General features: G+C 37.4%; 1 protein-coding gene across 2 annotated transcripts in view; it reads right to left on the bottom strand.

Annotated features, from left to right (window-relative positions):
- Positions 1–15692, bottom strand: part of LOC134210844 (uncharacterized) — a 202648-nt gene that overhangs the window by 118929 nt on the left and 68027 nt on the right. For both annotated transcript variants that reach the window (XM_062687194.1, XM_062687195.1), the window contains one exon: positions 12690–13172. In XM_062687194.1, the coding sequence (XP_062543178.1) occupies positions 12690–13172 (483 nt within the window). The remainder of the gene's footprint in view (positions 1–12689; positions 13173–15692) is intronic.

Genomic DNA, 15692 nt, shown 5'->3' with positions numbered 1-15692 from the left:
AAACATTCCACTAAAAAGCTCAAAATAATTTTCTTATCATCGTTTTGTTTGGGCGCAATTTCGAGTATATATCAGGCCTAACGTGTACATATATTAGACCTCTTAATGTTTTCAAAAAGTATCGAAAATTCAACCGGTCAGCCCAGAAACACAATTATTTTGCTAAAGTAAGCATTAAAGTCGGGGCCCTCCTTAGCCGTGCGGTAAGACGCGCGGCTACAAAGCAAGACCATGCTGAGGGTGACTGGGTTCGAATCCCGGTGCCGGTCTAGGCAGTTTTCGGATTGGAAATTGTCTCGACTTCCCTGGGCATAAAAGTATCATCGTATCAGCCTCATGATATACAAATGCAAAAATGGTAACTTGGCTTAGAAACCTCGCAGTTAATAACTGTGGAAGTGGTTAATGAACACTAAGCTGCGAGGTTGCTCTGTCCCAGTGAGGATGTAATGCCAATAAGAAGAAGAAGAAGAAGCATTACAGTCGATTCATTTTTTACACGGGGGATGCGTTCCGTGAAAAAAAAAGTTTTCAGTTCAAAATTAGAAAATCCGTGTAAAAAAAGTTTTATGATTTCTCGACGAATCATGCAAAATGGAGCAACTTTGCAAAAAAAAAAACACGGCCGTGTAAAAAAATCCGTGTAAAAACAGAATCGGGTGTAATTCAAATTTTCAGCAAATTTGGATGAAATTTCGAAGTGGCTCACGTCGATTTAGTATTTTTGGGCTACTTTCAAGTTTCAAAAAATGTAACAAGAGATATAAACGCCGAAGAGAATCGCAACAACATCTAAAAATGCGACGCAGCAAAACTGGAAAAAATGACAGTTGTGCGTTGCTTCCTCATTGAGCGGCCCTTGGAAACGCGAGTACATTTAAATTTGGATTCCGTGAGGATTGTCCTAAGGAATAAACCCAATCCAAAAACCTTTCGACATGCATTTGTAAACGGCTATAAATGAAAGTTGGTATTATTAAAGGTGGACTGAGTACTCAAACCAAAAATATGAAAGTATTGGTACAGTATAAAAGTCCATATACCGTCGTCGGGGGTGACAATGGGTCAAATGAGGGTGAGAATGGGTCACTGTTTCAGCTACTTAGAATGCTTGTAGAATAGATTTAATGCATCTGAGGGCAAGAAGATCAAAATATAAGAGACTTTTTTGAACGATTTTGCTATCCGACCTCCAGGCTGCCGGTGAGAGCGATGACCCATTCTCACCCCCAGACCCATTGTCACTCCCGATGCCGGTACTGTTGTAGTATTGTCGTTGTTTTTATAAAAACAAAGATTGTTTATTAGAAGGGTGTTTCAAAAAACCGACCCAGGTCCACCACGCCTACTCGATTCCGTCACAATTTTAATTGATTCAAAATTAAACTAAACCCAGCATGGAAATTATAAATTTTCATGAAGTCGAAAATTTTGATTATGTTATCATGTTGTAATGTGTATCAGGTATTAGGATATCTAGAACTCGCACACCTTCAATGCTTCAGGAGGATACAAAAAAATGTGGGCTCGCGAATATCTTATAAAAATTTCGAGAAAAATTTAAAATGGTTTAGAAATTTTCCAAAATATCCTACTTACTCTTAATTTTTTTTTAAATTTTTTTATTGTTTTTTTTTAAAATAACTATAAAGTTTATCACTGAATATCCCTATAGATTCCTTAGAGTATTTGGGATCTTCCATAGCTCTGGAGCTACTGGAAATTCTTAAGATATTAACCTCAGCGAAGCATCTGAACTGAACTCCTACAACGAAAAGTTTATCAGAGAATCACAAAGTTAATATGTAATCTTAGAGATGCAAATAAAACCTCCTACTGTTGTTTCTTTTGAGTAGCATTCCTGTAGAAATTTCAGTATTGTTTTCAGAATTATTAATATTAGAAATAAAAAATTATAACATATTTTTTTCTAATTGTTCTTTGCTAATATTGATTTATTCATGAAAATTTTGTATTTTTCAGTTGAACATTTTGATTTCTTTATGGAAAATTCTTATTTCATAATTGCAATTTTTGCTTTTACAAGTGCTAATTTATTATTGTTGTGTGTATTACTGTTCTTTATTGGCAATTTCCTATTTTATTTCTATTTTTTCTCTACTAATGAGATTTTCAATCTAGAGCTCAAAATTTCTAATTCTTCATTGAAATTTTATTTTGATATCGACTCTTGGAAGCCAATGATGCCATACTAAAAATATTTTCTCGGTCACTCTGATGGTTCTTTGGAATAAAACATCTCGAATATGCTTCAGTCAATGGTCCTTTCATAAGCGACTCATAGAGAAATGGATGTATTATAGACCAATTATTATTTTGGAGTTCGGATCATTCGATTTATCCAATTAACCAACTTATGAATGATGTATGATATAATATCCCAGTAAGTCCATTGGGTTGATATGACTTCAATTATTATTTATACAAGCTACTACAGACATTTTAGGTTATACAAAACGTCCTGGAAGTCGTAATGTTTGAACTACTTGATCATTCAAGTCCGTGAATCCAGTGCTTCTAAGGCCCTACAAAAACAGTTGGGGAACATACATCATAGTCATTGTGCAACTTGCTGTTGACTCAAGATAATTTTGGGTACCTTGTCTCCCGGGGAGTACTGAGGTTACCTCCCTCCCGGAAAAAATGGTCACTGGCAGATCGGCTTCGAAATCCATCGTGCGACATGTCAAACTTCATGATTTTGCAAAACAAGTACACTGGAGTACATTTCAACGACTTTCGATCGAATTGGCCACCCACCGGGTGCTTCCAGGGCCTGGTTCCCTTGGGGAAGTGGCCAATATCCGTCCAATCTTGGAACCCATCTTGCGACATATCAAACTTCATGATTTTGCAAAACAAGTACACTGGAGTACACTTCGGCGACTTTCGATCGAATTGACCACCCTCCGGGTGCTTCCAGGGCCTGGTTCTCTTGGGAAAGTGGCCAATATCCGTTTAATCTTGGAACCCATCTTGCGGCATGTCAAACTTCATGATTTTGCAAAACAAGTACAATGGAGTAAATTTCGGCGATTTTCGATCGAATTGGCCACCCTCCGGGTACTTCCAGGGCCTGGTTCCCTTGGGGAAGTGGCCAATATCTGTTCAATCTTGGAACCCATCTTGCGACATGTCAAACTTCGTGATTTTGCAAAACAAGTACACTGGAGTACACTTCGGCGACTTTCGATCGAATTGGCCACCCTCCGGGTGCTTCCAGGGCCTGGTTCCCTTGGGGAAGTGGCCAATATCCGTTCAATCTTGGAACCCATCTTGCGGCATGTCAAACTTCATGATTTTGCAAAACAAGTACACTGGAGTACATTTCGGCGATTTTCGATCGAATTGGCCACCCTCCGGGTGCTTCCAGGGCCTGGTTCCCTTGGGGAAGTGGCCAATATCTGTTCAATCTTGGAACCCATCTTGCGACATGTCAAACTTCATGATTTTGCAAAACAAGTACACTGGAGTACATTTCGGCGACTTTCGATCGAATTGGCCACCCTCCGGGTGCTTCCAGGGCCTGGTTCCCTTGGGGAAGTGGCCAATATCAGTTCAATCTTGGAACCCATCTTGCGGTATGTCAAACTTCATGATTTTGCAAAACAAGTATACTGAAGTACATTTCGGCGATTTTCGATCGAATTGGCCACCCTCCGGGTACTGCCAGGAGGGCCTTGTTCCCTTGGGAAAGTGGAGTCTCCCCGCAAAATCTTTATAATTTCAACGACATTTTTTTCCGAAATTCTGTGGAAGAGTTCCGAAAAATATTCGGTAGAAATTTTGAAGAACTAGAAGAATCCGTAGAAGGATCCGAAATGCATATTTACGATGAAAATTCCAATAAACATCAAATTCCGAAGAATTTCAAGTATAAAAAATCCAGCTTACTTTTTTACAGAATCTCTAAAGATTTTTTCCAAAATCCTGGGCAACTTTAATGAATCTTCAAAGGAAATTCTCCTAAATTTCCAATGGAATTGTTTTTCGTTTCCTAAAAGAAATTCTCAGAAATTTTCAGCAGTTTTTTTTAATTTCCAAAAGAAATTATTCGGAATATGCCAAAATATTTCCGATGGAAATTCTTAAGATTTTCCAGTAGAAAATCGAAAAAAGTTCATCTGAATCACAAATAATGAATTTCCCGAGGAAATTCCGATGATTTTACAAGTGGAAAAATAGAGTTAACAAGTTCTTGTAAAGGTTGTACTTTTGAAGCATTTCCAGGAATTCCTTAAACAATTAAATCAAAATTTTAAAGATTTTCTGATGTGCAAATTCCTTAAACTTTCTAAATCATTTCCTGTACATTAGACTGGCCCAGATTACTATGGGGAGAAAAAAATGTTGTCGAATTCCAAGGGGCACCCCCCAGAATTGTGTCTTTGGGTGAGGAAATCAATCTCTGAAAATTTCAGCTCAATCGCTTGTTGCATAAGCTGGCGCATTTGATTTGAAGTTTGTATGGGGATTTCAGCCAAAATGTATAGGAAAATACACCTCCGTCACTCATTCGATCTGGAAATTGGTTCTGATTGCTCGATTGACCTCAGAATTGCAAAAACGGCAGTTGGAATGCTACAGAACAATTTCACAGAACATTGTATGATGATTAAATGAACTTTTATATAATTTTCGGCTGATTTATTAGGAGCTGATTTGTGAATTTTTGGGTTTTTTGATCGAGTGGAATTAGACAACTTTTTGTTTCCTGGGCCAGTCTACTGTACATCCTTGCATGGTAAAGATTTAAAGCAATGTGTAGCTGAACCTACAAAGAAATCAAAATGACATCCCGAAGAAGAATGAATTCCCGATGAAATTTTGAAATGATTTCTGTTTCATTTCTGCTGCGATATGAGTTGTGGCGCGCGTGCTGCTACTTATGTTTCAGTGCGCGCGAAATCACGCGTCGCAGGCACCTTTGATTGCATGCGTATGTTTTCAAGGCAAAATGAATTTCAAAGTGCTCAACCAAACTCCAAACAAATCAGCCAAAAACTGATTTAAAGTTTAATTAGTAATAGTAGAATTTTATGTCGAATTGTTCATGGGCATGTTAACTTCATTTCCTGCAAATCTGGGCTCAATCGGGCTTTTCCATCCAATTTCCTGTACGAAATAGTAACAGAGGTGTATTCTCCCATATATTTTGGCTGAAACCCCCATATTAACTTCAAATCAATTGCGCCAGCTTATGCAATAACCGATCAGGCTGAAATTTTCAGAGAATGATTTTCTTACCCAAAGGCAAAATCCTGGGAGGTGCCCCGTAGAATCGGACGACTTTTTGTATCCTGGGCCAGTCTACTGGCCACCACCTCGTCGAAGCAACCGACTGAGGAAACAACAAAGCAGTCTCAATTCAATTGTCACATCCTATCCTAGAGCACAAGCAGTTTCAAGTTTGTATAAAAACTAGTATGGGGAACTAAACCTTTCATTACGCTTACTACAGTGCGTTCCCCCAAGCGCTACATAGCTAAAAGCCACATTCCAGAGTCTTCATGGAATGAAAACTGCTCCATATGAAAGATCCGTTAATTACATTTCCCAAAAATATTGCATTTTATACCCCACTCCCCCCCCTACGTTATACTTTTTGTATGAAGCATCTAGAAGCCACTTCAGCTGAACCACCCTTCCACTATTAACAATATGTTATTGATGAATGTTGCTTTTTACCAATCGTTCCCACAATTAGATTGTCGTAGTTTTTGCGTAATTGCCTTCTCAAATTGCAACATGTTTGCTCCAGGTGCGAAAGATATCACTGAAAAATTCAGGCTACTTTGTCGAATTACACGTTTCACTGTTGCCTTCTGGGAAGTTTACCCAAACAGCACCATTTAAGTGAATCTGGTCTCAGTAGCTTAATTGTGACTGAATCTTCTCAAATATAAGTTACTGTGATATGTTTGAAACAAGTGTGCTAGTCGGATGGTTATCATAACTAAAGATTCGTAAACTCGATAAAAATCGACTACCAACTATTGGAACGACCATTCAATGTGCATTGTCTGTTGAGTGAATGCTCTTAGGTATTTCATCCAGTCATATGGTCTCCCCTTTCGCCAGCGCCCAATGGAGAAGCGCCACAATCAGTATACACCCAGGTTTTTTTTTACGCGGTTGGAATTCATAAATTTCTCGGTTAAGCTGATCTTTCACAGCTTTTTAAATAACCCCCCCCCCCAATTTTCTTTGATTTTTTGTGAATTTTTTCGTGGGGTTAACTCATTGTTTCGTTGACGCTGAAGGTCTTAAACGACTAAAACCAAACCGTGTAAAGAAAACCTGGGTGTAATGTGAAATTCAGCCTCTCCATACCAACTCTCATACAAACTTGAAACGACCCGTGCACGGTAAGCCCAACCCCGTGAAACAAGCACTAGTTCTTGAAGCCACCGTTTGTTGGTGTGGCGCTAGTGCTGTTCTTGAAGTTTAAAGCTCCGTTCATATTGTACCGTACATTTCGCGCGGGTATTTAATTATGTATCGCAAAATGATTTTCGATCGCGAGAATTTAAATTTCAATAACTTTAGTTAGATTGTTCTGTTTTCGTCATTAATTCAGCATTTTACTTGCGGTAATAGCTGCCACAATATAATTATCAACAAAATCAGCAGAAATTATCACCGAAAAAAACAATAAATTAATTTCGATAGCCGCCACAATTTAACATGTTCTGGTAAGGTGCAATCTATTTGACGATTGTCTTGTGTCGTTTGTCATCGCAGTGATCATCCATCCTCATGAATTTATCATTATTGGCGAATAAAGGTTGCATGAAGAAAAAGAAGTCCATAGATAATATTTAAAAAAAATTGCACGAGGAAACATACGGGAAGTTTTTTAAAACTCTTTTCAAAAATTTTAGTAGCAATTTAAATAAAAACGGTTAGCAGTACGGGGCTGGACTTTCCTTGTACTGCATAATAAACGCAATTTTTCGATTTCAAATTCCAACCCCGTTCTGCTTTCCATTTTAAATCAAATTACTTCTAGACATTCCACTGAAAGAGCTTAAATAAGCTGCCATTAGAGCTCGTAAGATGCTGTAGATGACCACATGAACTGGGTTAAGCAAATTTTGAGAGAAATTTAATAAATATATTGTAACTCTGTCAATTATCATCCGATTTTGACAATTTAGGGATGCCAGAACCGGAAATTTAATATTGTTTCACAGTATGTTTACAGGGCCGGCTAAGGTCCTTCGAGGAATAAGTTTGTCAGAATCCGAATGAAAACAAACATTAAGGTCCGTCTCATTTACCGAAAAATTAGGGTAACCAACTTGATTTGGACCCCTACATATTTTGAACCCTCCTGTTAACATTTTATTGATATCTGAACTAAATTCAATGCCGCTGCTGAATCCCGCATGGTCTTTACGAAATAAGATTGCTGCGAATGTGTTTGACTAGTTTCCTGTGCGAAATTTTTCAAGAAATCATTTTTTTCAAGAAGGCAAGCGTTACAATGCATTACGCTTCAAAGCAAACATCAATGAATATCTCAGAACGAACACAATCAGTTCATGTTGAAATTGCAAATTTGAATCGCTGCAATCTTCTCGCTTTAGCTCAAATGACCTGTGCAAATTGAAAATTCATTTTTGAAGAGACTAAAAGGGGGGTGTCCAAAATGTGTACATTTGGGGGTCCAAAATATGTTGCACTTTCCAAAACAAAGAATATTTTTATTTCAGATAGTTTAAAATCTCAGCGATTTATAAACATCCGATGCCCATTGCAAACTTCCTTTTCATAAATAAGACTTTCATCTATGAAATTATGTGATTTTAGCTTGTATCACACGTCTCATTTGAAAGATATAAGCGGATATTAGGTAGCACTTCCTCTAGGGGTTCAAAAATGTTGCATACCCTAAACTTGAAAGCGCCAGTTCGAAGATTTAAAAAATACCCAGTCTTAAAAAAGCTGGTGCACCTTCCAAAACCATTGAAACGTAAATCTATCAAAAGTAATCTTGCTCTGCAAGCAGGGTTATTCGATAATTATTGAACTGCCTCTATGAGATATGAGACAGCACACCTACTTTTCAGAGTTGACGAACTCAATTCATCTATTTGATCTTGACGCATTAGCTCTTTGGTTACAAACTTGAACTCACTATAATGTGGACGTCGAAACTAAGATAAATTAATCTGATTAATTCTGCTTGTTGATACATAAAAAAGTTAATAGTGGAAGTAAATGGAAGAATAATAGTCTTTTAACCTTAAATTAATCTATTGCTTATTGCATTGAAACTTTTCGTTTCGTCGTTGAAGACAATGACATTTGTGCATGAAAATTTGATCATGCACCGGAAAAAAGTTCTTATAGCTGAGCGAAACCTAACCATACTGCTCATGTCGCAAATGTCGATTATGAACGTGAACTTTTGTCGATTATGAGTAAATCTTAAGAATCCTAACTAACCTAAGAATAAAATCAGATTAGTAGTGATTCAAATTGTTCTGCTACATTTAATTTAAATATGAATCTGAAACATGCATTCTCCCTCAGATTAATTTAAGTTCAGATTTAAAAGCTCAAAACTGTTGCACTGCTTTGTTCTATTTTCTGCAGATTGAATCACGAGATTCAAATTTTGTATGTTTTGGCGATTAAACGCGTTATTTAAACAACGGAATTTTGATCAATGCACTTTGCAATTACGCCGCATTTCTGAGCAGCAAAATAAATAATTATTTTATTTATTTAAATAAAATTCAAACATGAACAGAAAACTGCTGGAGATACCAGCGTTTTTTTTTATTTTGCTTCAGATTCCAACGAGAATAGTGTTTTTAAATTTGGAGGAAAAATAAATCACTGCTGATCAATCAGTTGGTATACAGTCTTATTTTTTCTACTTGCAAAAATTTGGTTTTTTAACAGAACGATGCATTATAAATTAAAGGCCCACTCTTTATCACAATGCCAAACATTTGCCAAATTCTTTCAGACATCTATCAAACCGTTAAGATATCGACATGGATATCAGGCAGACTTGACAAATTTGTTATTATTAATAATTTGGAATTTGTTATTGTGACAAATACAGTCCAGATAACTTTTGCGCTAGAATGAAACATGTGTATCTGAAATCAACGAATCAGCTATAGAGATTATTGCAATACATTTATGAAACATATTTTAGATGGTGCGCTTAAAAAAAACTGTTTCTTTATTTTTTATTCGAATTAAATCTCTCCTCGAGCGATATTGTCGCATGGGTCACTGTGTTCCGTGCTTAAAGCCGCAGCTTGACAGCTAGCACCAAGTTTAGCACCAAGTTTTCGGCTTCAATCATATTGTATGCAGATGACAGCCGTTTCAGGGGGCTGGGTAAGCCCATATTCAAACCAACACAAACCATCGGACAACACCTAAAACATGAAACATAATCGACAGAGTGTAACGGAGCAAAATCAATTTTTCGAACCATCCTAATTATTCGTTTGCTTCTACCGGTGCAGGTGTTTACATTCACTCCGCGATCAGTTTTTTTCCAATGGTTTCTTCGGGCAAAAATAGCAGTTTATAATGAATTTTTGCATCAAACAAGTGGCTGATTACAAGAAGTGATCCGATCAGTAGTTCTGGCTACTCCTATGCGGATAAGTGTGTGAAAATTTGTTTTTTAAAAGCCCTTTGAGAGGAAGTGAAGTGCAGTGATGAATGCGCCATATCGCGAAGGGTTATTAAATTGGCGTGAAAGTGCTGATTTATGCAATAATGCGAGCTGAAGTACGTAGGACTCCTTGAAAATATGTTCATTATCACGGGGAGTACATAATTCAATAAGCGATGCACAGGTTAGTAATTTGAATATTAAACTTTTCTTCGATTCTATTGAATGCATTCGTTTGGAGAGGGGTAGGGGAAGTGTGGGATTGAACCGTTCCATTTTGATGCCATCATGGTACTCTTCCAACTATGTAATCAGCACCTTTTCTATAAGCTACTTAATCTCGATAACTGTGGAATTCTCTGGATCTAGCTTTATTCAAATAATCACATGAAATAATGAAACACGTCCAGTCTCAACAAAACCAATTACAATTTATTTTATATGAAACCATAAAATGCCATAATCAAATATGCCTAAAAAAAAAACTAATCATCGATAAAAATAATTGAAGCAGAGTTGATGTATGGTGCATATTTTTTTGGGCCCGAATCATATGTTTTGTGTCATATAGCGCAAAACATTGATATAACTGATGCGCTCTCAGTAAATTTGAGTAAACTCCGTTTTAACAATAATTTTTCAAAAACTAATTCAGCGAAAAAATAAAAAAAAATTTTTGCCAAGTTAAGATCATTTATTTACTTTTTATTGTTCGTACCTAATTCATTTACAAAATATGATGAATGTTATGCAGTATAAATAATATTTGGATTTAAAGTCTCTACTGATGCCAAGTGAAAAAACCCCGATTAATCCACCTAGCGATGTTGGTGCCTTTCTCGTGCAAAAAAAACTAAAAAATATGAGTGAGTGTTTTTAACGTGTTTTGCGCATAAAAAATAGTATTTTGGCCCTAACTTCTGATCTCATAGTCCAATTTAGCCAATTTTCAATAGCAAACAATGGGGCAGGATTGTCAGTCGAATGGAACCTGTTGCGAGTAATTCGGCCAATGCTAAGTTCCAAAAAGTGTGTCTACAAAATTTTGTACACATACACACATACACACACATACATACATACACACAAACAGATATCACCTGAATTCGTCGAGCTGAGTCGATTGGTATATAACGAATATTCGAGTTTGTTCAAGATTTGAAACAAAACGGTAGGCACATTAAAGTTCGCCACACCTCATGGTTCTTACGTCATTTTTAACGAGAATCTGTTTATAATCCGGTCGAAAAGAAGAGGAATAAATAGAAGTGTTCTAGCAGATGCGCGATAGATTTGAATGCTATTATACTGCCACTAACCGCAAGTCGAGCACATCTGTATATGGACGCCAGTACACCTAAGTATACCTAAAATAGAAATTTTTAGTTTAAAGTCTGAAAGGTTTTTAGTAGAAAACTAAATACGTATAATGTATATGGTATATGTGCATAGAAGAACTGTTCGGGGTTTTACTAAAATTCACTAAATGCCACTCAAAAACAAGTTTTCGTTTAGCAAATCCAATTCATCACAAATCGTATCATATATCCCTCAAGGCCATAACTGAGGATATTCTCCAACAAATGTGGGTATGATAGGTACTACAGATTGAACCCTAGTGGCCCAGGAACGCTGAAAACATAAATCCCATCGTTGTATTGTGGAATAATGAAGTTTGAAGTGTCACACGTCGTACCTTGACTCAATTTAGAAAATGGCCATTCCACAAATGCTTCGAAATGTGGCCGATGTGACCGGATTGAGCCCAAGTTGTCTATGAGACCTTAAATATAATTTCCAGAATTGGTTTGTGAAATCATGTAGTTTGAGGTGCCACACGACCTATCCTGATTCAATTTAGGAAATAGACATTCGGGAGGTCCTGCGGATTGAACCCGAATGACGAATGGCCCAGGGACCCTGAAATATCATCCTCATCATTGCTTTGTGAAATCATGGAGTTAGACGTGTCACACAACCTGTTTTGGCTTAAATTTGTAAATGGCCTTTTTTCCGGGGATAACTGACCGAAATCGAAATTCACCACTGTTATTTTCAATCTCAATTTCAGTTTCTCATATCAGACAAATAACTTTCAATACAGTGCTGAAACATAAGTCAATTGTCGAACAGAAGTAAGCAAATGACTATAAAATTGTATCGACACTTTGTGCGTAATGGTTCACTCTACTAGTACTCTTGTAAAAACATTGGCCTTGTTGTATAATCACCTTAACAAAGTTTTAATAAAATCTGATTACATTGTCATACTAAACTGTTTTTGTGATTGTTGCGTCTGTTTATCTGTGGTTAAATGGCATCACGTCAAATGAAATGTGAAATTTTGAGAATATTCCACTTTATTGCCCCAAATTGTATATTTAGACAAAAGTATACAACCATTCAGGCATTATGTGTTTGCTGAAAAATCATGAAATTGATGAGATATTTAGAAAAAATAAATTAAGCTTGTAGTGTTGTCTGTATCGGTCATACATTTGAGAATCAGTATTACAGTCTCTAGCCTGTTCACTTTAACAAATTTTGTAAAACAGACTACACAGGAAGTAGTTGGGTCAACAACGTGTAAATTTGCAGCTTATTTAAATAAACAAATTAACATTCATTATTCAAATGATTTTGACTGAGTTTTACAAGCAGAACAGTTTAAATTTATTTCGATTTAAAAGTTGATTGAATATTGCGTTCATTTACATGCTACAAATATGTGCATGAAAATACATTTTAAAGCATAATATATTTTATGTGTGTGTATAATACTGATTACCAAATTTACGACTGATGCAGACAACATGACAGACTAAAAGTATAAGAACAGAAGCGATTAATTCTTTATCCCTGAGGAAGGTCCCATTGTAGAAGACATTGTAGTTTTTTCGATTCAATAATAAGACTGACAAGTCAAGAACACAACCCGCATTAAATAGAATAATTCAGTCAAAGCTATCGTGCCGTTATCGTGACATAAACTCTCACAATTCTAATCCAGACTTACCTTGCAGTCCTCGCAATGGTGGATAATCGAGTACGGCTGTCCGCAGTCGTACCGCACCAGCACCTCGGTGAACTCGCACGTGATCCTGGCGGCCAGCGCGTCCGTCTCCAGCAGGTCACTCAGCTTCCTAACACAGTCTGAACCACCGCTCAACACTCGGGCGTGCGCGTCGTTGTGCAGCGCGCTCCCAACAGTACGTTCACAACAATGTCTTAAACGTAACGTTTTCAACTTGGTCGCAATATCTGACGGCGATTTTTTACAAATTTGTGCTGGACTCTCTTCATTGTCGCCCAAATAGTCAAGGCACTGTTGTTTATCATTTAACCGGTTCTCCATGCTATATTTAGTATTATCAATATGGGTTGCCTTATTATTACTATTTTTATTATTAGACTTAGCCGAGCATGGCGGTGGACACCGTGGTGGACCAGGACCTTCGTCTATCCAGGCCACAGGCAGTGTACCGGCTGAACATTGACCCTGGAACGAGAGAAGGCAGAAATTAATTCGTCGCATTACTGGAGAGCATTCTCGGAATGCTCCTAGACGGCAAGGTTGTTTACTGCTGAAGTAACGGAATTCTTTTAGTAGTAACTCCTGATTCAAATCCATCACAAAAGCACATTCCTTTCTATGACGAGGTCAACAACAGTGCGGTTTTATGGCACTTTTATTGAAGTCGCCAAAGATATATTTTAAATAATGCAGTACTGCAGAACTGCAGTAAAACCAATGAAACGTTCTTTATCAAAGTTTCATAATGTGATAATGTAAAGCTTTCCCTACCCCCGCAACATGACAACACAGTCATGAGTATCCAATTATATTTATTGATCTGTGCAACTATAATATGAATTTCTATATGACATGCCAAACTGTATGAGATCTCTATGAGCGTCGGATCTTAGTATTGACATTTTTTTCGTCTTCATCCGCTAACCCAGCGTATAATTCTTGGTTTCCATGCAATGCTAATGGATAAAATTCCGATTTCGTAAGTAAATTCCACCACTACTAGCGCTAACGTCAAATACCATTCCCCAACCTTGATACAATTATCGCACATGTACGAAAATCCCCTTTGTCATTCATTTTCGCCCGGAGAGAAAGCATGTGTCAAAACCGGATCAAGAAAAGCCGATGGCAGGGAAATTAATGTGGGTTAGTTCAATGCATATAATGACGTAATTGACTTGTTTGCCACCGCACCTCCGTCAGCTCCGTCCTCGTATTACACCTCGTTGTCGGTTCGGTGCGGCACAGCCCTTAATCATTTCGGCTCGCTCCTGCTCACTTAGGTGCCGTGGAAACCAACATAATAGTGCCACCATGAGATTGGTCTTTTTCGTGCTGCCGAAGACAGCCCGGCAGGCAGTCAGGCAGGCTGGTTGCCTTATCATCGAAGGGTACAGGGCGTGGGCGAACCACCACCCAACCTAGTTGACGTCGTCGTTTCAGGGGCACTCTCGCCGACTTTGGATTTGGAATCGTAACGAAGTTTGTTCCACGGAGACAACAGCCGATGATGGTTGCCGCCTACGCTTTTTCACCCAGCTGCTCGAACAATTTATCAATGGCATGGTTGCTCGCAGCCTCGTGGCCTTTGAACGGGGCTCCATTTTTCATTGATATATAAGTATTTAGTTTTTTGATATTTTTGCACAGTTTATGAACAAATAGTATTGATAAGGAAATATGAAATAAGCATTAGCATAAAAATAAGGCTTTGGAGTTTTGCGTATGGGACAACTGTATATTAACGATGCGAAAACCTCATAATAATATAAAGCTATCAAACTTGTTTTTTCAATTTGAACACTTAATAAAATTGTAAATGTAATAGAGAGGAAGATGGCATAAACTGAGGTTTTCCACGTTTTGGCGTGGCAGAATATCTTATCAGCATTAATCCACCAGTCCATACCAGAAAGAAAGAAAAATAAACCAACGCCGCTCAAAGGCCACGCTGCAAGCAACCATACCATTGATAAATTGTTCGAGCAGCAGTCGGATAAGAAAAATATACCTCCAGAAAAAAGGCTACTTTGATTTTTTTAAAGTTTGACAGCCAATTGATGGATTCTGGCTGGTGATGGTGAATGCTTTGATAGCACGAGCTATTTGTACGCGGCTAAATTTTAAATATCTTTGAGAAATGAGAAATGACCATGAAAGTATTGTTGCAAGGCACAACTAGGGTTTGGAATACCTACCAGAAGAGCTGTACTAAATTAAATAAGTTTAATACCTATCCTTCCAAAAACAGCGAACTGACGAACCGAAAATTGTAGTTTGTGAAACTTGTTGCAAAAAGATGATTTTTTTCGCACCAGTTGTACGGATAATTACTACGAGTGCTGAAAAAATCGAGTTCTTGCATACGCTATTTTTTGCAATGACAAAAAATGTTCTTTTATATGATACATCTGTACCAAAACTGTACAGTTTAATTGATCGCTCTTACCAATAAATTGTGTTGCTGCAGAGAACAATCAAATTCCATTTTATCGTGCCACATTGCATAGCTCAACAAGTCATGAAGCAATGGATGAACTTGCCTTTGAAAAATGTTGATGTCATGTCCATCAAACTATTGATTTATTATGGAGCGCAGAGAATATACTATTTGAGCACTTACCTAAGCTAATTCAGCTTCTGTTATGAGGTTGAGTTTTCATTATGACACCCAAATGAGTGCTAAAATGAATTTTTTCTTTGATAATGGGACTCATATGCGGCCATTTTTAAGATGGGACAAGTAGGCTTGATGTTTGTTCCTCATTTTTTTCCATTTGATGTTTTTCCATATGGGAATAATACGCAATTAAAGGCAGTATAGGTTGATCACAATTTGTCAAGTGAACAACCTAAGACGCGTTATTTCCCAGCCCAGAAAAATTGAATTAATAAAACTCACTCACTTTCCAGGTCAAAATTTCTCTTGGTTGCATAAAGCTCCTGTACAGAAATTTAGATCTGCTTTTGTACAATGCACAACAA

The sequence above is a fragment of the Armigeres subalbatus genome, chromosome 2, assembly GCF_024139115.2.
Source record: "Armigeres subalbatus isolate Guangzhou_Male chromosome 2, GZ_Asu_2, whole genome shotgun sequence".
Lineage (NCBI taxonomy): Eukaryota > Metazoa > Arthropoda > Insecta > Diptera > Culicidae > Armigeres > Armigeres subalbatus.
Note: the sequence above shows the minus strand (reverse complement) of the source record. Positions and strands in the feature narration are given on the sequence as shown.